A 22,369-nucleotide genomic window follows, 5' to 3' on the forward strand; every position below is an offset into this window, starting at 1 on the left:
GGCTACATTTCCCATATTCTCCCTGTCCCTTCATCAGAGCAGAGAGCTCATCAGCCTTGTTGACCAGCGACCTGACGTTCCCCATAAGAACAGACGGCAGGTAGGTCCTCTTGGCTTGTCTGTCTCTCCTCGCCCTCACGAACGCTCCAGCCCTCTAAATGTCTACTAAGCTGGGTAGGACAGCCTACGCTTATGATGCTGCTAACACTTGGAACTCTATTCAGAATTCTCTGAAACTGGTCACTCTCCCATCACTCAATGATTTTAAGAACTTGGTTTTTCCCCTCTGTGTCACTTCTTGTAACTGTTTTTAAATTATGTTGTACATTTCTTAGTAATGTTTTTTGTTTGTTTTATATTTTGGTTTGATTTCTATTCTGTTTATGACTTGTATTGTTGGTTCTCTTCTGTTCACTCGTTGCTGCTGTAAATGAGGGCAACCTCAGTAACTTACGAGTTTAAATAAAGGTTTGAATGAATGAATGAATATGGGGCTGTGGGTGCGGGTGGTTCTTTTTCTTTTCCATGTCTGCAGAAAACTCAATAAAAGACTTCATGTATAAATTGAACTTTTATTTATATTTTCACAGACAATAAAATCAACATTAGTTATTACAAATGTCTACATTCTGAGTGTTCATCACCAACATTACAAACACCTGTTCTCCCAGTACTCTTTTCTCAATGCAACATCTATTGTACACCCTCTGTTGGTCTACATCTATGCAAACAATTTACTCCCCATTTTGGACCATAGAGTTGATGTATGAACTGCAAAACTATTAGGGTTATTCAAACATTTGAAACCTTGTCAGAACAGTTAGCTAAATCCTGAACTGGCATGAACATGACTTGAAGATAACACAGATAATTACAGACGAACTACGAATTTGGCTAAAAACAAGCTAAGTACCAAGGTAAAAAGGTGCATTTTGTTGAAACCCTTGTTGCAATGAACTCTGGGGCACTGAGAAACCCATACAGGAGGTGTGGTGTTGTGGGGGGCTGTTCTGTTCCAGTCATAAAAAGGCACTTCATGAGATACTGGCACACAGTCAGAGTGGATAACATAACATGTTCACAGCTTCACAGGGCAGCTAGTGTCCTGTGTGGGAAACAGACCAAGTACACTAGGAAGGGGAGGATGGAGGAGAGGGGGGTTAGGAATACTGCTCTGTAAAACGCTGATGGAACTCCCTGATCTTCTCCAACACCACCTTCAGCTTTTCGATAGAAGGCAAGATGGTCATTCTAGAGAAAGAGAGAGAGAGAGAGAGGAGTTATCTTAGCATGTACTCTGTCTCTGGAATAACGGTTGTGAGGTTGTATGTAAGCAGCAGGCGAGGCTAACCTGAAGTGGAAGGTTCCGTCCCTCTGTCCAAACCCGCTCCCCGGGACCAGGCAGATGCCCGTCTCCTCCAGCAGCTGCATGCAGTAGAACATGTCTGGGGCCTGGCCCTTCTCCTGCACAGACAGACAGACAGACAGAGGAGGGTTAGGGCCTCAGACAGACAGACAGACAGACAGACAGAGGAGGGTTAGGGTTAGGGCCACAGACAGACAGACAGACAGACAGAGGAGGGTTAGGGTTAGGGCCTCTCCTACACAGACAGACAGAGGAGGGTTAGGGTTAGGGTTAAGGCCACAGCAGACAGAGGAGGGTTAGGGTTAGAGCCACACAGACAGACAGTCGGACAGAGGAGGGTTAGGGTTAGGGCCACAGCAGACAGAGGAGGGTTAGGGTTAGAGCCACACAGACAGACAGACAGACAGAGGAGGGTTAGGGCCATTCAATCACAACACGCTGCTGCGTTGGACCAAGTCACATCGTGTTATTTCGATTGGAAAGGCCTTGTCTTTTATCTGACCATATTTTCTTTTAATCAAGAAAGTAACTATGGCAACATATACTGAATATATACTGTATGTTAGGGCACATTTTATTTTATTTTTTTACGAATAGACAAAAACCAAAGTCAGAAGAAAAGGAGAGATACACAAAGAGGCAGAGCGAGAGGAAGGGAGGAGGAAGGAGGGAGGAGGGAGACCTTGGCGGCGGCGATGGCTGCCTCTGGCAGGGAGATGCGGGGGAAGGTGTACATGGCTCCCTGGACCGGGTTACAGGAGATCCCAGGGACCGTGTTGAGGATCTGCTCTGTCAGACGGGCCTTCTCTGCCAGGTCAGCCAGCACGGCACTGCGCTCCTGGAGGAGGGGAGAGGAGGGGGTGACAGTGAGTGACAGCGTGTGTCAGTGTTTGACAGTGAGTGACAGTGAGTGACAGAGTGTGACAGAGTGACAGCGAGGGCTCTGACCTTGATGAAGGTGGCGTGGGAGGGCTCGTGGGGCTGGGGGGGGTTGACCACCAGGTCCAGGAGAGCCTGGCCAGGGACTGGGGGACACAGCCGCACTGACACCAGCTTAGTGAGCTGGACCTTCACATCAGGGTCCAGGTTGACCACCTCCATGTACCCGCCCCGGAACCCACATCTGCCAGGCGGTTAGCAGGATATAAACGGTTACATCAGTATGAGCATACTTAAAAAAAAAATATGGTTTCAGCATATCTTTTGTGAGAATGCATGTGGGTGTGTGTGTGTGTGTGTGTGTGTGTGTGTGTGTGTGCGCAACTGCATGTAGCCACAGACTTACTCTCCCATGTAACATTTGGAGGTGGAGTGGAAGGAGGCCAGCTCCACGCTGCTGGAGAACTGTGGGCCCATCTCAAACAGAACCTTCTTAAAGGAGTGGAACTGACAGCCCTCCGCATACACGTTATCCTGGTACACCTGACACACACAGAGGAGGGAGGAGGGAGGAGGAGGGAGGGAGGAGGGAGGAGGGAGGAGGGAGAGGGAGGAGGGAGAGGGAGGAGGGAGGAGGGAGGAGGGAGGGAGGAGGGAGGGAGGGAGGAGGGAGGTGGGAGGAGGGAGGAGGGAGAGGGAGGAGGGAGGAGGGAGGAGGGAGAAGGGAGAGGGAGGAGGGAGGAGGGAGAGGGAGGAGGGAGGAGGGAGGAGGGAGGAGGGAGAGGGAGGAGGGAGGAGGGAGGGGGGAGGAGGAGGGAGAGGGAGGAGGAGGGAGGGAGGAGGGAGGAGGGATGAATACACATTGAACAGCGAGTGAGGAACACATGAGAGTTACAAGAGGGACTGTACTGAGTTACCTCATCAGCCATGAGGAACAGGTGCTCCTCGTGAGCGAATCGGATCACATCTTCAATGCACTGCCTGTCCCGGACCTGGCCTATCAAAGGGTACAGAGTACAAGAGTCTTCTCAATAGGATAGGTATTGGCAAAAAAAAAAGATTCACCAGATAAAACTACAATACAACAATATTGCAAAGATGTTGTCCCATCTTGGCTGCATTGAAGGTCATTCTAAATACATCAAATTGTTGATTCAGAGTCTAAATTTGAACATTGTCGCATATTGGTCATGCATGTTAGGGTTAGGGTTAGTGTTAGGGTTAGGGTTAGGTAGGTTAGGGTTAGGTAGGTTAGGTACCTGTGGGGTTTCCAGGGTTGATGATGCAGAGGGCTCGGGGGACGCAGTGCTCCCTGGCCGCCTTCACGGCGCGGCGCAGCTCGCTGACGTCCAGGCTCCAGCACTTGTCCTCGTCCAGGAAGTAGCTGATCTGCACCGCCGCCAGCTCAGCCAGGGCAGCGGAGTAGAGAGGATACTGAGGGATGGAGATCATCACCCCCGTACGCGTTCTCCCCTCGCCAGACACCAACAACTTCAGCATTGTCTACGGGAGAGAGGAGGGGAGAGGGGAGAGGAGGGGGTGAGAGGAGGGGGTGAGAGGAGGAAGGGAGATCCCATTTGGCATTGGGAGGACAGAAACAGATTCCCACACCTTCTGAAACATCACATTCAAGCAGCTTTCAAGGACTTTCAAGACTCAATTCCCTCAAATTCAAGGACCCAACACGGCATAGTTTGAGACAGATCTAGATGAGAATTTATATAATAGGAACTATCTGCACACAGACAACAATTAAAAAGAGAGGCTTGAATGTAGAGGCTTGAACACCAGATGGTCTCTTGCCTTCTCTACCACACCACAGCTAAACAATATATTGTGAAATATGTGTAAAGTTAAGCAATACAGAGACGTATTTACTAGTTGACGAGCTAAGTAAAACATTTTTGAATATATAGATTTTTTGGGGAGAGAGAGAGAGAGAGAGAGAGAGAGAGAGAGAGAGAGAGAGAGAGAGAGAGAGAGGGGAATTCAAGCACTTTCAATGACCCATGTCTATTTTCACAAACCTTTAAGGCCTTGATTTTTTTTCTTTTCTAAAATTCACAAACTTTCAAGGATTTCAAGGACCCCGTGGGAACCCTGAGATAGGTTTCTCAACTTTTCTTCATCGACATCCTTCTTACCACGATGGCGTCGCTCGCCCCGGTGGAGAGGTAGATGTTGTCGGGGTTAGAAGGGATTCCACCGTCCCGCTTCTCAATGTAGCGAGCCACGTCCTGGCGTACAACCTCGATGCCCTGACTTGCACTGTACGCCCCTGGAAATACACAAATAAACCATGCGTTGGATGGATTATCACATTAGAAAGATCAACACATTTGAATACTTTATTTGGTTCCACAAATCATATTACACAAACAGGGAATCAAATATTTCGGGGCTAAGCAGGGGCGAACACTCAAGGGTACACACACACACACACACACACACACACACACAGTGAGCAGAGAGATCTTTCACCTAAGCTGCCGCCTCCACAGGCCTGAAGGATGCGTTGTGCTCTGTTCTTAGCGTCCTCTGGAAACTTGTTGTCCTCTAGGAGTTCTGGGTAGGAGCACAGCGCCAGAACCTGCCAGGAGGACACATAGAAAGACAGGAGGACACACATAGACACACAGGAGGACACACAGAAACACAGGAGGACACACAGAAACACAGGAGGACACATAGACACACAGGAGGACACATAGATACACAGGAGGACACACATAGAGACACAGGAGGACACACATAGAAACACAGGAGGACACATAGAGACACAGGAGGACACATAGATACACAGGAGGACACACATAGAGACACAGGAGGACACATAGAGACACAGGAGGACACATAGAGACACAGGAGGACACATGGAATGGAATGGAATGGAATGGACTTTATTTGTCATTGCTACAGTACAGGTACCAAACAACGAAATGTAGGAGATTTAGGAGGGTCGCCGATTTTTTAGAAAAAGCATAAATGCATAAAATCACAAGAAGGTAAGGAGCTGGTTTACATCAATAAAGGCTATGTACACAATCCACTGTACTATACTGCACAGATAGTTGTCATATTGCACAAAGAGTATTTTTTCACATTATTTTAAAGTGTCACAGTTTGCAGGCTTGAAAATGTACATGTTTGTGCCTCAGCACTAGCTGCCATACAATCCGTCCGGACTGTCCTGGGCCCAGAACTTAGGCCTTTTCTGTGTTCAGGGCCTTGACGGCCCTGTGGTAGAAGCAGTCCTTCAGTCTGTTTGTCTTAGCGGCCGGGGTCCTGTACCTCCTGTTCGAGGGCAGCTTGACAAAGTGTACGTGCCCAGGGTGGGTCGGGTCCCTGGAGATCTTGGAGGCCCTCCTGAGACAGCGTGTGTTGTACAGCTCCTCCAGAGAGAGGAGGGGGGCGCCGGTGATCTTCTGTGCTGTTCTCACGACTCTCTGTAGCGCGTTTCTCTCCGCTGTTGTGCAGCTGTGGAACCAGTTGGAGATGCCGAAGGTGAGGATGCTCTCCACTGCGCCGTGGTAGAAGGCCACCAGTATCTCCTGCTTGTTGTGTTCTTTCCTGAGGCATCTCAGGGTGTATAGCCGCTGTTGTGCCCTCTTGATGGTGCCTTTTGTGTTGTCCTTCCAGGCCAGGTCATCCCGCATGTTGTGTCCCAGGAATCGGAGGGTTGAGACTCTCTCCACGCTCTCTCCGTCGATGAGCAGGGGCTGGATCTCTGACTTTTTCCTCCTGAAGTCTACGATGAATTCCTGGGTCTTTGACTTGTTTAGCAGCAGGTTGTTAACCTTGCACAGCTTGCTCAGTTGCTCTACCTCATCCCTGTACGCCGCCTCGTCCCCCCCCGAGATACATCCCACCACGGTGGTGTCGTCTGCAAACTTTACGATGTAGTTGCTGGGGTGGACGGGGGTGAAGTCGTGGGTGTAGAGGTTGTAGAGGATGGGGCTTAGCACGCAGCCCTGGGGGGACCCAGTGCTGAGGCTGAGGGCTGTGGAGGTGTGGGGGCCCACCCGCACCCTCTGGGGGCGGTCGGTCAGGAAGTCCTTGATCCACGCACATATAGAGTGTGATAGACCCAGGTCTAGTAGTTTGGTCACTAGCCTGTCTGGAAGGATGGTGTTGAAGGCGGAGCTGAAGTCCACGAAGAGCAGTCTCGCGTAGCTGTTTCCCCTCTCCAGGTGGGATAGAGTGGCGTGGAGAGTCGTCGCTATGGCGTCCTCTGTGGACCTGTGGGCTCTGTAGGCGAACTGGTATGGATCCAGGTTGGGCGGGAGGCGTGTGAGTATGTGGGCCCAGACTAGTTTCTCGAAGCACTTCATGATGATTGGTGTGAGTGCCACCGGGCGGTAGTCGTTTAGGCAGCTCACCGTGCTTTTCTTCAGGACTGGGATGATAGTTGAGGTTTTCAGGCAGGGTGGGACGGTGGCCTGGGACAGGGACTGGTTAAAGATGTTGGTGAAAACCCCGGCCAGCTGGTCGGCGCAGTCTCTCAGCACCCGTCCCAGGACGCCATCCGGCCCCGAGGCTTTCCTGGGGTCCACCGCCTTCAGTACGCGTCTCACCTCATGCTCTGTGTGGGTGAGGCTGCTGAGAGCTGGAGAGAGTGGTGTTTGTGTTGTGGTTACCTCCGTTCGCCCCTCGTCGAACCGGGCGTAGAAGGTGTTCAGCTTTCCCGCCAGCAGGGGGTCGTCCTCTGCGGCTGTGAGCCTGTTGGCTCTGAAGTTTGTCATCTGCTGAACCCCCTGCCACATCCGCCTGGAGTCGTTGCTCAGGAGGCATTCCTCAATCTTCTCTCTGTGCTCTGCCTTGGCCGCTTTGATGCCGCGCTTTAGGTTGGCCCTGGTGGAGCTGTACAGCGGTGTGCGCTTCCCTGCGAAGAAGGCGTTGTCCCTCTCATTTATCAGTTTTTGGACCTTCCCAGTCATCCATGGCTTCGTGTTGGAGTAGACCCGGACCCGTTTGTCCACGGTGACTGAGTTGGTGCAGTTCACTATGTGGTTCAGAACCGACGACGTGTACTGTTCCAGGTCCTCATGCTCATATTCCTGCCATAGGGTGTCATTTAGGCAGATCTGCAGTGGAGCGGACCCTTCTGGCCAGGTTCTGACAGTCTTAGTGGTGGTGGGAGCACTTTTCCCCATTGTAGTGTATGCAGGAATCAGGAGGATTGACACATGGTCAGACATGCCTAGATGAGCTAGCGGACTAGCCTTGTAAGCACGTTTGATGTTGGTGTATACCTTATCCAGTGTTTTTTCTCCTCTCGTTGCACATTTTACATGCTGATAGAACTTGGGTAGTACTGCCTTCAGGTCGACATGATTAAAGTCCCCCGCTATGATGTGAATAGCCTGTGGATCAGTACTTTGTTGGCTACTAATGACGTCATATAGTCGCGCCAATGCTACTTTGCTGTCTGAGCTAGGCGCTATATACACACATGTAATTAGCACCGCGTTAAACTCCCTAGGCAGGTATGTGGATCGGCATTTAACAGTCAAGTATTCTAGGTCTGGGGAGCAGTGGCTACTTACAGTTTTCGTGTTTAAGCACCAGCTATCCTTCGTCGATATTATGATCCCACCTCCTCTTGACTTCCCGCTACGCTCCGTTCGGTCGGCGCGATGTAGCGTGCGGCCCTCTAAGCTAACGGTAGCGTCCACAATGTTGTCATTTAGCCAGGTTTCGGTCAGAATAATCACACAGCTATCCCCTACGATGCTGTTTTTGGCCACCTGTAGTCTCAGTTCATCCATCTTGTTCGTCAGGGATCTGACGTTAGAGAGGAAAATGCTTGACATAGAGACACAGGAGGACACACATAGAAAGGTTTTAGCCATGTGTATAATAATGGAACACTAACAAAGTCACCACAGCTTTGAGAGATGAATAAACCCACCTGTCTGAGAAATGTGATTGGTCGCTGGCCCATGGCATGGGCGTCGCCGCTGTTGGCCTTGATGACCTCTATGAAAGGCTTCTTAACTCCCTGCAGACGGCGGAAAACAGACATGTCAGGTATGACACCAGGAGGAGGTCAGATAAGGGAGAGCCAGACAACAATCCAGCTCTTGTGCCAATTCATCTCTTTTTTTGCCTTTCTCCCTCACGTGCTGTCTGTCTTGTTCGTGACAGTCACCGTTTTCTCTCTTGTGATGTTATCTATCTCATGACCATAGTATCATTCTAAGCTGTGACACTGGAGAAGTTTCAGAAAACAGCTTAGAAATGGAAACAATTTGCTTCTGCAGCTCTAAACATTCTGCAGCTCTAAACATTCTGCAGCTCTAAACATTCGGCCTTGTACATAAAGAGACCCAACTTGGATTTAGCACAGCGCAGTAGCACATAGTTGACAGCGTATGTTTTTATTAGCTGTGGAACCAGTAGAATCTACATACAGTCACCAGTACAAAGCGTGTAGATGGTGCACATGGCAGGGTGCTGGGAGAAGCTCTGAGAATGCCGTGTGCAGCCCCCTAGGCTGCGTGACAACTCTCGTCTCCGAGGCTAGACATGCCATCCGTTTTTTTTCCCTTTCCTGAAAACTTAACTGACAGGAGACCTTCCCTCTTGTCTCCCATTGGTCAATATCAGGGGGCGTCACTAGTATCCACCAATCAAAATGGAAGAGGTCGAGGGTGACCCTGGTGTGTGTGTTTGTACTGGGGCAGCAGTGTGCTCAGGCAGGGACAGAGAGGATCTCACTCTACAAACACTCTGCAAGAGTCCAGAGACCCCAATCCAGAGACCCCAAAACCATTTACCATAATAACCCTAGAATAACATGAGTTCAACATAACCCAAAACACTTAGCTAGGACCAGTGTTGCCACAGTTACTTTGAAAAAGTATTCTGATTACTGATTACTGATTACTCCTTTAAAAAGTAATCTAGTTACTTTACTGATTACTTGATTTTAAAAGTAACTAAGTTAGATTACTAGTTACTTTTTTAGTTACTATTGGCAGCTGCCTAGGCACCCGACACCCCCCCCCCCCCCCAACATAAAAATGAAAACTGGTTTTGCCAAAACTCACTTTATTTTAACAGTAACTTAAATTACATAATTAAACTTTAAACAATAACTTAAAACAACAAAATAAAGAGTCTTTCTTTGCCTCACCCAACATAAATACTTGTTTTTAAACAATAAAATAAATATAATCTTTATTTAACAGTAACTAGCAAGAGTGGTTTCACAAAACCTAAAACCTACCCTGACCATTCAGATATGATCCTAATATAATCCTAATCCTAAACTGGGTGAGTCTGAGTTTATCAATGAAGAGTGAACTCAGCTGTCAAGACTGCTCCATTGTGTAGGCTACGCTTCTGTTTACACTGTGCAATCAGCATGGTGATACACGTGAGCGATTCTGCTGCAACCTCGTGTTGAAAACGTGAGCACTGACGTCACTCCCCAAGATGCGAGAAAAGCAAACAAATGTTTGTTTACTATCGAACATTACAAAGAAATACTGCATTTAGCCTAAGTTATGAGGTAGTAACGCAATAGTAACGCACAGTCACTTGAATAAGTAACTTTAATCCGATTACTGATTTGGAAATAGTATCGCGTTAGAATACTCGTTACTGAAAAAAGTATTCAGATTAGAGTAACGCGTTACCGGCATCACTGGCTAGGACTCACAGAGACCGAGGACACATACGACTAGAGGTTGCCTCTCCTCTCTTGACGTATACTATTCTCAAACTGAATGAGATGTGTTTGTTCATTCACCATCACACACAGCAAATCTCCCCCTGGCCTCCCCTCTCGTTGGCAGCCTGGTGCCCTGTGGTCCAGTGGACCTGTATAGACCAAGGCTGGCATAGAGTCAGCCTGGCACAGGGGATATGGGGGGTAGAGAACACAGTGGTGGGGTAGGGCTATTCGGGCCGGGGTAAAGGACAGGAAAGGGACAGACACATCAGTGTTTTGGTGAGGGGTGTACTCAGAACTAATGATGCTGTGTGAAGTTGTCCACTGTTATGCTAATGGTAGCATATAAACGGTTGAGTTCCTTGAATACTTTTGTTAAGTTATGTAACATCAGAAACAAGTTTTTTCTACAGCCTATTCTAAAGATTTTCCATAGTTATGTGTTATTTGTTTAGTGAGTTTAGTGTTTTTCATTTAATCTTCATGGTAGGTCGTGTCTGGTCTGGTGCCTCTGCGTGTGTTGGTAATGACCTGTTACTGTCTGCCACGATTAAATCAGCCCACATGACAGTTGTACCCCCAGGCCACACCGGGGGGACGCTATTAGTGTTATTAAATGTCACTTATCAGCCTGACATTTCTGTTACAACTACAATAAAACACTTTCAGTCAAGAAGAAAACTGCCGTCTTGGAACAGGTCTTTCTTCTCCATGAGACTAGCCTTTAACATGGAAAAGGTTATATAAAGAACACAATATCTGCCAAATCCCTTATTCAAGTGTCCTTTCCTGTTACAAGGGGGGTCAGCGAAGAGGACTCCCCATCGCCCCTACTGGTCGAAGAGCGACAGTGCTCCAGCCCTGGACTAATTATCGAATGATTGTTGTCACCTGTGAGTGTTTGTCAGTGTATTTAGGTGTGTCCCATTTCCTCGTTCCCTTGTCAGTCGATCACTTGTGTTACACCGTATGGAATGCTTCAGAACCCTGTGTATGTATTACCACTTCACGTATCCGTTACCCGGAACGTAATTTGAACTTTGACTTTGTTTGCTGGTTTGCAACCTTGTACCGCCTTTGGAGCCCTTTGCTCAATCTTTAGTTTTCGTGCACTTTATTATTGACCGCAGTGCCGGAGTTATTATTACCTACGTGCTGAGCCCTACTGCTCCCCTTTTTGTTGTCCGGCTAAGAGTTTATGTTTGTACCTATGAATCATACGTCTCAGTAAAGAGAATCTTTATTTTATTACATCTCCGTCTCATTCTTTACTTACACCGCACCTGGATCCGACATTATTGTGTACACCCAGAACCTATTGAGAAACATAACAGAACCTATTGAGAAACATAACAGATCGACTGACCAATATGGATCCAGCGGATGTAATACACCTTCGCACCGTACTGGCCACCCAAGGTGCCATGCTGACCCAGCATGAACGTCTCCTCCGGGAGATGGGTGAACATCTCAGCCAGCTGTCCCTCACCGTCTCGAGCCTGGTGGACCGCCAGGACAACGCGGAACGGGTCGCCGCCGCAGCCAACGCCGCAGCAGTCCCACCTCCACTACTAGTCCCTACACCTCCGCCTACACCTCGTGAGCCTCGCCTTCCACCTCCAGAGAGGTACGACGGACGTCCAGAGGGCTGCCGAGAGTTCACCACACAGTGCACCTTAGTCTTCAACCTACAGCCGACCTCCTTTCCCACCGAGCAGTCCCGGGTGGCCTATATCACCACTCTGCTAACGGGACGTGCCCTGTCCTGGGCGACGGCAGAGTGGGAGAGGGGGACGGCGATATGTGCCAGTTCTCAGCTCTTCATAGCAGAGCTGCGGAAAGTCTTTGATCACACCCGGGTACTCTCTACCTACGAGGCAGGCAGGAGACTCACCGCCTGTCGACAGGGTCATCGCACGGTGGCGGACTATTCCGTGGAGTTCCGCACCCTGGCCAGAGAGACCGGGTGGGAGGAGCGCGCTGTGGTCGTCCTGTATGCGCAGGGGCTCTCGGAGGTCATGAAGGACGAGTTGTCCTTCCGAGAGCTGCCTGAGCAGCTGGACGACTTAGTCGACCTCTCTCGGCGGGTGGATAATAGACGCCGGGAGCGGGACCGCGAGAGAGGCTCGGCTAGGGGCGCGCCCTCCCACCTAACGCCGGGTGTGAAACCACCCAGTGGCTTCATGGAGGAGGAACCCACCTACGATGAGCCCATGCAGCTAGGAGCGGCACGCCTGTCTCAGACCGAGCGACAGCGGCGTCAGAGAGAGGGGCGCTGTCTGTATTGCGGGCGGGCTGGACACCTAGTCGCTACGTGCCCGGAGAAACCGGGAAACGGGAGGGCTCGCTAATGTCGGGAGGGGCATTGGTGAGCCACGAGTCACCTTCCGCAATGGGCGATCACCGGACTTTTTTGGGGGTAACGATAGAGGGGGGACGCCGCATACGACGGGTGTGGGCGTTGGTGGACTCGGGGGCGGCGGGGAACCTTATGCACACGGGCTTAGCCCACGAGTGGGGACTAGCTCTAAAGGACCTTCCCGTTCCATTACCGGTCCGCGCCCTGGACGGCCGGCCTCTGGGGACCGGCTTCGTTACCCAGTGCACACCACCTATTCGCATCCAGGTGGAGCAAGAACAGTGGGAGCTCATCCAGTTTTTTATTATTGAGTCTCCCGACTGTCCTCTGGTCCTGGGGCACCCCTGGCTGGCGGTGCACAACCATAACATTAACTGGTCCACGGGGCGAATTACCAACCCTCCCAGAACCCCAACCCCATTCCCAGTCCCTTCCCACTCCCTAGCTACAGCCCCTAGACCCTTTTCCACGCTAGCGGCGGGGTCTACAAACATTCCAGTGACTCCGGCCGTAGTGGGCGTTCCCCAGGTCTATTGGGATCTGGGGGAGGTTTTTAGCAAGCAGCGGGCTAGGGAACTACCCCCCCACAGGACTTACGACTGTGCCATCGACCTCCTGCCCGGTACCACGCCCCCTCGGGGGAGATTGTTCTCCCTCTCCGGTCCTGAGACCCTGGCCATGAAGGAGTACATCGACGACGCACTCGCCGCGGGCCACATTCGCCCTTCCACCTCCCCGGCGGGTGCAGGGTTTTTCTTTGTGGCCAAGAAGGACGGGGGGCAACGGCCGTGCATCGACTATAGGGGGTTGAACAACGTCACGGTGAAAAACAGATACCCCCTTCCGTTGATGACGACGGCCTTTGAGTCCTTGCAGGGGGCCCGGGTCTTCACTAAGCTGGACTTACGAAACGCGTACAACTTAGTGAGGATCCGGAAGGGGGACGAGTGGAAAACAGCTTTTAACACCCCCAGAGGACATTACGAGTACCTAGTAATGCCGTTCGGCCTTGCCAACGCGCCAGCGGTATTTCAAGCGCTCGTTAATGATGTCCTACGAGACCTCCTCGACCACTCAGTCTTCGTCTACCTCGACGACATTCTAATTTTCTCCAAGGACCTAGCCCAACACCGAATCCATGTGCGACAGGTGCTCGAACGCCTTCTCCATCACAAACTTTTTGTTAAAGTGGAGAAGTGCGAGTTCCATGTGGACACTGTTTCCTTTCTGGGCTTCGTGGTGGACAAGGGGAATCTACTCATGGATCCCGGAAAGGTCAGTGCGGTGTTGGACTGGCCCCGACCCTCCTCTCTCAAACAATTACAACGCTTTTTGGGTTTCGCAAACTTTTATCGGAGGTTCATTCGCGGGTTTAGCGCCTTAGCGGCCCCGTTGACAGCCCTCACCCAGACTAGCCTACGCTCCTTTTCTTGGTCCCCGGAGGCGGACACCGCGTTCACGGCATTAAAACAGCGCTTCACCTCAGCACCCATCCTGGTGCACCCGAACCCGTCCCTACCCTTTGTTGTGGAGGTGGATGCCTCGGACATTGCGGTAGGGGCGGTTTTGTCACAGCGCTGCGCCAAGGACAATAAGACTCACCCCTGTGCCTTTTTCTCTCGCAGGCTGTCCGCGCCGGAGCGCAACTACGACGTGGGGAACCGCGAGCTGCTTGCAATCAAACTCGCGCTGGAGGAATGGAGGCACTGGTTGGAGGGGGCCGCGCACCCTTTTATAGTGTGGACGGACCACAAGAACCTGGCCTATATCCAGGGGGCCAAACGCCTCAACTCCCGACAGGCCAGGTGGGCGTTATTCTTCACCAGGTTCCAGTTCACGATCTCCTATCGACCGGGCTCTAAAAACACCAAGCCCGATGCACTGTCGAGGCAGTTCGATCCTGTGGACCTGGTGGAGAGTACGGATTCGATCGTCCCCACTGGCCTGGTCGTCGCCCCCGTGTCCTGGGGAATCGACAGGGTAGTGAGGACAGCGCTGAGGCGGGAGCCTGACCCGGGCGGGGGTCCGCCGGGGAGGCTCTACGTTCCGAAGACTGCGCGTGCACGACTGCTGCAGTGGGCGCACGCCTCCTCCCTCACCAGTCACCCAGGGGCCACCAGGACATTGGACTTCATACGAAGGAGGTTCTGGTGGTCCACAGCGGAGGGGGACACGCGCGCGTTTGTGGCAGCCTGTGCCCTATGCGCGCGCAGTACAGCCTCCCGGCAACGGCCGCCGGGACTCCTACACCCCCTGTCCATCCCCAAACGTCCCTGGTCGCACATAGCCCTCGATTTCATATCGGGTCTACCCCCATCTGATGGGTTCACCGCCATACTAGTGGTGGTAGACCGGTTCTCCAAGGCGGCGCACTTCATCCCCCTCCCCAAACTCCCCACGGCCCAAGAGACGGCGGAGCTAGTGGTCCAGCACGTTTTCCGGGTGCACGGACTACCCCTGGACATGGTATCCGACCGGGGTCCTCAATTCGCCTCCAGGTTCTGGAAGGCATTCGCCACCAGCCTTGGCGCCTCCGTCAGCCTGTCCTCCGGGTTCCACCCCCAATCCAATGGGCAGACGGAGCGCGTCAACCAGGACCTGGAGGGGGTCTTGAGGTGCTACGTCTCCAGCAATCCGGCGACATGGAACCGGCGGCTGGCGTGGGCTGAATACGCCCACAACACCCTCCTCTGCTCCTCCACTGGCCTCTCCCCTTTCCAATGCCAGTACGGGTATCAGCCTCCCCTTTTCCCGGAGCAGGAGGAGGAGGCAGCTGTACCATCGGTCCAAGCCCATGTCAGCCGCTGTCGCCGTACCTGGAGGCGGGTAAGGGCGGCGCTTGTGCGGGCTTCGGACAGGTCCCAACGCCAGGCCAACCGCAGGCGCCGTCCGGCCCCGGTCTTCCGTCCTGGTCAGAGGGTCTGGCTGTCTACCCGGGACCTCCCCCTCCGGGTGGAGTCACGCAAGCTGGCTCCCCGCTTCGTGGGGCCGTTTAAGGTGGTGCGGCGGGTCAACGCCGTGGCCTACAGACTGCTACTCCCACCCTCCATGCGAGTTCACCCCACCTTCCATGTTTCACTCCTCAAACCCGTTGTTTTCTCCCCCATGGCCCCTCCACCCCGCCCCGCCCCCCTGCCCCGTCTCATTGATGGACAACCTGCCTACACGGTTAACAGGATTATTGACTGCCGGAAGGTGGGGAGGGGTCTCCAATTCCTGGTGGACTGGGAGGGTTATGGGCCTGAGGAGCGTACCTGGGTGCCTCGGCGGGATATTCTAGATCCGAGCCTCATCACGGACTTTCGCCGGCTCCATCCCGAGGCACCCGGGTGAACTTCTGGTGCCGTTCGTCAGGGAGGGGCACTGTTACAAGGGGGGTCAGCGAAGAGGACTCCCCATCGCCCCTACTGGTCGAAGAGCGACAGTGCTCCAGCCCTGGACTAATTATCGAATGATTGTTGTCACCTGTGAGTGTTTGTCAGTGTATTTAGGTGCGTCCCATTTCCTCGTTCCCTTGTCAGTCGATCACTTGTGTTACACCGTATGGAATGCTTCAGAACCCTGTGTATGTATTACCACTTCACGTATCCGTTACCCGGAACGTAATTTGAACTTTGACTTTGTTTGCTGGTTTGCAACCTTGTACCGCCTTTGGAGCCCTTTGCTCAATCTTTAGTTTTCGTGCACTTTATTATTGACCGCAGTGCCGGAGTTATTATTACCTACGTGCTGAGCCCTACTGCTCCCCTTTTTGTTGTCCGGCTAAGAGTTTATGTTTGTACCTATGAATCATACGTCTCAGTAAAGAGAATCTTTATTTTATTACATCTCCGTCTCATTCTTTACTTACACCGCACCTGGATCCGACATTATTGTGTACACCCAGAACCTATTGAGAAACATAACAGAACCTATTGAGAAACATAACACTTTCCTATTCAAGTGTCCTTTCCTATTCAAGTGTCCTTTCCTATTCAATTGTCCTTTCCTATTCAAGTGTCCTTTCCTAGCTTACCAGGTCAGACTGCTATGGAGAGAAACACAGTAATAAACGATGACAAAAAAGAGCATTGAAGCTTTTCTGATTGGGTTATATTTCTACTCTCTAATCTCACTCTCCAGTGTCCATGAGACATTATAAGGCTACATATGGGCCATTTACATCCAGTAAACCATACATTGACACTCTTTTTTTAATCTCTCAAGTCTCTGTCATCCTCACTGGCCCTCACAAGAGAACATAACGGTGATCTACAATTAGCCTGTGTCCACTAAACACCCATGTCCCCATGCATGCACGCAACTGTAATGCAAACGTGAATCTGGAAGGAGTGGGTAATCTAATGAGTATTTTAGAGAACATGTAAAGCTGACAGTGTGTACCATGAGAACAGTGTACCACTGTCAACAACAGTAGTCGTCTGTGTGCAGTGACAGTGACAGAAACAGGGTACTTTGCACTTACTTCTTTCAGCTCCTTTTCAATCTGCAACGCCCGCTGCACGATCGCGCGCACCGCGTATTCAACCCGCTTCACGTTGGGGTTCATTGTGTCCGGAGTCAGAACCTTCCCGCGGGGGCAGCAGAACCCGTTCTCCGTCATGTTCGGGTCCAAAGCCTCAGATCGTCCACTAAATAACGTGTGAAACCTACGAGACAGCAGGAGGGGGAGGGTGGTTAGTCTGGAAGTAGAGTTACTCAGCTACAGTGAGTGAACCCGGGTGATCACACCGATCTGAGGTCGTCTGTAGGCTATCACTTATACAATACAACCATGTCTGAATATAAGTTACCATGCTCAGAACATCTGATCTGTGCACATGTAAGCAAGAATCCAGCATGGTAAAATGTTGTTTCATCTCCTCGGTCGCTTGCTTTGACTCCTACAAACTGTGTTACACAGCAATGCACATAATGATCATCAATATTATGATATCTATTGAAGCAAAACCCTCACCAGTCCTTCTCCCCCAGCCCAGACCTCTGTGGGATGTACTGCCCGGAGCTCGCTGCTCTGCCTGGCTTTCTCACCAGAAGCTGTTCGCCAACTTTCAAACTCCCCCCACAACCCAGTGTCATGTGGCATAAGTTATAATATTATTAGATAATATTATTTACATTTTTACAAGCTTGCCTCGAACATGCCTGAGGTGTTGTCTGCAGGATACAACAGTTATGGTGAGTGTGTGTAGCTTTAATCCTGTGCGCCCTGATTCCCTTGTTCCATGCTTCCTGTTATGTCAAGTCTATGGCCCCATGGTGAGACCAAAAGCCAAGCTGCTAACCACCCATGGACCTGTCTGTCCCCCTCTATGGACCTGTCCCCCTCTATGGACCTGTCCCCCTCTATGGACCTGTCCCCCTCTATGGACCTGTCCCCCTCTATGGACCTGTCCTCCTCTATGGACCTGTCCTCCTCTATGGACCTGTCCTCTATGGACCTGTCCTCCTCTATGGACCTGTCCTCCTCTATGGACCTGTCCTCTATGGACCTGTCCTCTATGGACCTGTCCCCCTCTATGGACCTGTCCTCCTCTATGGACCTGTCCCCCTCTATGGACCTGTCCCCCTCTATGGACCTGTCCTCCTCTATGGACCTGTCCTCCTCTATGGACCTGTCCTCCTCTATGGACCTGTCCTCCTCTATGGACCTGTCCCCCTCTATGGACCTGTCCCCCTCTATGGACCTGTCCTCCTCTATGGACCTGTCCTCCTCTATGGACCTGTCCCCCTCTATGGACCTGTCCTCTATGGACCTGTCCTCCTCTATGGACCTGTCCTCTATGGACCTGTCCTCTATGGACCTGTCCTCCTCTATGGACCTGTCCCCCTCTATGGACCTGTCCCCCTCTATGGACCTGTCCTCCTCTATGGACCTGTCCTCCTCTATGGACCTGTCCTCTATGGACCTGTCCCCCTCTATGGACCTGTCCCCCTCTATGGACCTGTCCTCCTCTATGGACCTGTCCCCCTCTATGGACCTGTCCCCCTCTATGGACCTGTCCTCCTCTATGGACCTGTCCTCCTCTATGGACCTGTCCTCTATGGACCTGTCCCCCTCTATGGACCTGTCCCCCTCTATGGACCTGTCCTCCTCTATGGACCTGTCCTCCTCCATGGACCTGTCCTCCTCTATGGACCTGTCCTCCTCTATGGACCTGTCCTCTATGGACCTGTCCCCCTCTATGGACCTGTCCTCCTCTATGGACCTGTCCTCCTCTATGGACCTGTCCTCCTCTATGGACCTGTCCTCCTCTATGGACCTGTCCCCCTCTATGGACCTGTCCTCCTCTATGGACCTGTCCTCTATGGACCTGTCCTCTATGGACCTGTCCTCTATGGACCTGTCCCCCTCTATGGACCTGTCCTCCTCTATGGACCTGTCCCCCTCTATGGACCTGTCCTCCTCTATAGACCTGTCCTCCTCTATGGACCTGTCCCCCTCTATGGACCTGTCCCCCTCTATGGACCTGTCCTCTATGGACCTGTCCCCCTCTATGGACCTGTCCCCCTCTATGGACCTGTCCTCTATGGACCTGTCCTCCTCTATGGACCTGTCCTCCTCTATGGACCTGTCCTCTATGGACCTGTCCTCTATGGACCTGTCCCCCTCTATGGACCTGTCCTCCTCTATGGACCTGTCCTCCTCTATGGACCTGTCCTCCTCTATGGACCTGTCCTCCTCTATGGACCTGTCCTCTATGGACCTGTCCCCCTCTATGGACCTGTCCTCCTCTATGGACCTGTCCTCCTCTATGGACCTGTCCTCCTCTATGGACCTGTCCTCCTCTATGGACCTGTCCCCCTCTATGGACCTGTCCTCCTCTATGGACCTGTCCTCCTCTATGGACCTGTCCCCCTCTATGGACCTGTCCTCCTCTATGGACCTGTCCTCCTCTATGGACCTGTCCTCCTCTATGGACCTGTCCTCCTCTATGGACCTGTCCTCTATGGACCTGTCCTCCTCTATGGACCTGTCCTCTATGGACCTGTCCTCCTCTATGGACCTGTCCTCTATGGACCTGTCCTCTATGGACCTGTCCTCCTCTATGGACCTGTCCTCCTCTATGGACCTGTCCTCCTCTATGGACCTGTCCCCCTCTATGGACCTGTCCTCCTCTATGGACCTGTCCCCCTCTATGGACCTGTCCTCCTCTATGGACCTGTCCTCTATGGACCTGTCCCCCTCTATGGACCTGTCCTCTATGGACCTGTCCTCCTCTATGGACCTGTCCTCCTCTATGGACCTGTCCCCCTCTATGGACCTGTCCTCCTCTATGGACCTGTCCTCCTCTATGGACCTGTCCTCCTCTATGGACCTGTCCCCCTCTATGGACCTGTCCCCCTCTATGGACCTGTCCCCCTCTATGGACCTGTCCTCCTCTATGGACCTGTCCTCTATGGACCTGTCCTCCTCTATGGACCTGTCCTCTATGGACCTGTCCTCCTCTATGGACCTGTCCCCCTCTATGGACCTGTCCTCTATGGACCTGTCCTCCTCTATGTGTTACGGCTGGGCCTTCACACACGCCCTCCCCCGCCCCCACAACTCGAGCACAGCGTGCTCTCCGCCGCAGCTGAGGCTTGTCCCCCTAATTAGATCTTCAGCCAAACCTGCACACCTGTCTCCACTCCCAATCAACCCTCTGTCTACATCTACCCTGGATTTCTACTCACTCATCGTCAGTTCTTCCCTAAGAATGACCTGGCAAGTATCCTCTGTGACTAGTCGTGAACTTTGCTCTCGTGCCTAATTTTGTGATTCGTTTATATCTTATGTACTGGCCTACCGTGGAGACTTACCCTGTTTTTCTGTTCCTCCACAGCCCACGCCAACCACTACCGCCAGCCCGCCAGGTTGAAACCCCCGGACTCATCCTTTCAGTTTTTCCACTGTAAATAAATACCCTACGGGGCTTCACAGTATTCTGCCTCCGTTGTCGTGTCCTTGAGCCCCCTCACCACCGTGGCATAACACTATGGACCTGTCCTCTATGGACCTGTCCTCTATGGACCTGTCCCCCTCTATGGACCTGTCCTCTATGGACCTGTCCTCCTCTATGGACCTGTCCTCCTCTATGGACCTGTCCTCCTCTATGGACCTGTCCCCCTCTATGGACCTGTCCCCCTCTATGGACCTGTCCTCTATGGACCTGTCCTCCTCTATGGACCTGTCCCCCTCTATGGACCTGTCCTCTATGGACCTGTCCTCCTCTATGGACCTGTCCTCCTCTATGGACCTGTCCCCCTCTATGGACCTGTCCTCCTCTATGGACCTGTCCTCCTCTATGGACCTGTCCTCCTCTATGGACCTGTCCTCTATGGACCTGTCCTCCTCTATGGACCTGTCCTCTATGGACCTGTCCTCCTCTATGGACCTGTCCTCCTCTATGGACCTGTCCTCCTCTATGGACCTGTCCTCTATGGACCTGTCCTCCTCTATGGACCTGTCCTCTATGGACCTGTCCTCCTCTATGGACCTGTCCTCCTCTATGGACCTGTCCTCCTCTATGGACCTGTCCTCCTCTATGGACCTGTCCTCCTCTATGGACCTGTCCTCCTCTATGGACCTGTCCTCCTCTATGGACCTGTCCCCCTCTATGGACCTGTATACATTGTGTAACATAATTACAGTTTGAAAGTGACGTTCTTTTCTCATGGCCCCATTCCTTGAGTCTTTCTTTTCAAATAACATTTTAAATATTATTTACATTTTTACAAGCTTGCCTCGAACATGCCTGAGGTGTTGTCTGCAGGATACAACAGTTATGGTGAGTGTGTGGACGGACCCAGAACTCACTAGCCTGCCTAGATACAGGTTCACTAAGTCTCTCTAGATACAGGTTCACTAGTCTCTCTAGATACAGGTTCACTAGTCTCTCCAGATACAGGTTCACTAGTCTCTCTAGATAGTAGATAGTAATGTTGGTCAGCAGCAGAAAGACCATTGGTCATCATCTTATATACAGTGCATTGCTCATAGATGGCTATCATGTTATACAGTACATACCAGGGTTTTTCCTGGGTCAGAATCAAGCCTTGGAGGTTGATGTTGTGCGCGCGCAGTGCGCCCAATTTTTCTTTGAGGGACCCCCAATTGTTGTATTTGTATTGTAAATTGTAATTATTATTATTAATAATAATAATAATAATACGATGCGATGCGATTTGAAAGTACCAGTAGGCTACCAGATACGTATGCACATATTTTGCTACCAGGGTTGCCAGATGGAATTCACAATTTCCAGCCCAACCATTCTAAAAGCTGCCGAATCCACCCGTCCAGTGTGACCAAAAGTAGCCCAATCTGGCAACACGGCTTGCTTATGGAAGCATATAGTGGACTAAGTTCAAATGTTAATGCAATTTGAGATTGCATTTGCATGTTCCACTTTTGCATGCATTCTTTCAGACAATATTCAAATTCAAATGCAATTCTAATGTGTTTCCTAGAACATATAAATGCAATTGCTAATCCCATTATTGCATTACAATTTGAATATTGACTCAAATAACGCAGGCAAAAGTGGCAAATGAATATGCTATTTTGGGATTGCATAGTCATTTTCACATTAGAATGAAAATTTGAATTTTGTCAGCTACAAAGAGGATGTGTTTACTAGAACATGTAAATGCAATTGCGTATCACATTATTGCATTACAATTTGAATATTGACTCAAATAACGCAGGCAAAAGTGGCAAATGATTATGCTATTTTGGGATTGCATAGTCATTTTCACATTAAAATGAACTTTTGAATTTTGTCAGCTACAAAGCAGCGCATGACTTTGAAAATTAAATGTCAAATGGCTTTGCATTATCATTTTAATATTGACAGCGAATGTGCACATCAGGTACATGAAAATGAAAATGCAAATCATTAGAATTGCATTTGAATTTGAATATTGTCTGAAAGAATGCATGCAAAAGTGGAACATGCAAATTCAATCTCAAATTGCATTAACATTTGAATAAAGTCCACTATATGCTTCCATACGGCGCGACTGTAATCCCGGTCGGACTGTCTCAGTGCCCAGTGCTGCCCACCCAACCACGTGGCGTCGGGTCTACTGTAAAGCGGGTTAA

At 51.1% G+C, this 22,369-nt stretch overlaps 1 protein-coding gene across 3 annotated transcripts; it reads right to left on the bottom strand.

The window, feature by feature from the left end:
- Positions 1 to 564: 564 nt before the first annotated feature.
- On the bottom strand, positions 565 to 17,277 carry LOC308172671 (alanine aminotransferase 2-like). Of its 3 annotated transcripts, none has more exons than XM_080547600.1 (12): positions 17,240 to 17,277; positions 16,748 to 16,931; positions 8,157 to 8,246; positions 4,727 to 4,835; positions 4,390 to 4,523; positions 3,505 to 3,748; positions 3,163 to 3,242; positions 2,652 to 2,788; positions 2,315 to 2,489; positions 2,049 to 2,204; positions 1,352 to 1,464; positions 565 to 1,251 (listed from the first exon to the last, which is right to left on the bottom strand). In XM_080547600.1, exons 2-12 carry the CDS (start codon positions 16,883 to 16,885, stop codon positions 1,161 to 1,163), a joined length of 1,467 nt encoding a protein of 488 aa, XP_080403726.1. In that variant the 5' UTR covers positions 16,886 to 16,931; positions 17,240 to 17,277; the 3' UTR covers positions 565 to 1,160. The 3 variants fall into 3 exon arrangements, with proteins under 3 accessions (XP_080403726.1, XP_080403725.1, XP_080403724.1); XM_080547599.1 differs by lacking the exon at positions 17,240 to 17,277 and adding an exon at positions 7,792 to 8,029 and having other exon boundaries at positions 16,748 to 16,855; XM_080547598.1 differs by lacking the exon at positions 17,240 to 17,277 and adding an exon at positions 7,792 to 8,050 and having other exon boundaries at positions 16,748 to 16,855.
- Positions 17,278 to 22,369: the final 5,092 nt, after the last annotated feature.

This window comes from Nansenia antarctica (assembly GCF_963989245.1).
Source record: "Nansenia antarctica genome assembly, chromosome: 17".
Classification (NCBI taxonomy): domain Eukaryota; kingdom Metazoa; phylum Chordata; class Actinopteri; order Argentiniformes; family Microstomatidae; genus Nansenia; species Nansenia antarctica.

Bases quoted from the DNA above. Each gene is read 5' to 3' on its own strand.
- LOC308172671 (XM_080547598.1), bottom strand. From the start codon at position 8,194: ATGCCATGGGCCAGCGACCAATCACATTTCTCAGACAG. The intron at 2,490-2,651 runs GTAAGTCTGTGG...ACCGCCTGGCAG, and splicing joins TCCAAATGTTACATGGGAGA to ATGTGGGTTCCGGGGCGGGT. The intron at 2,205-2,314 runs GTCAGAGCCCTC...CCCCTCCTCCAG, and splicing joins CCCACGCCACCTTCATCAAG to GAGCGCAGTGCCGTGCTGGC.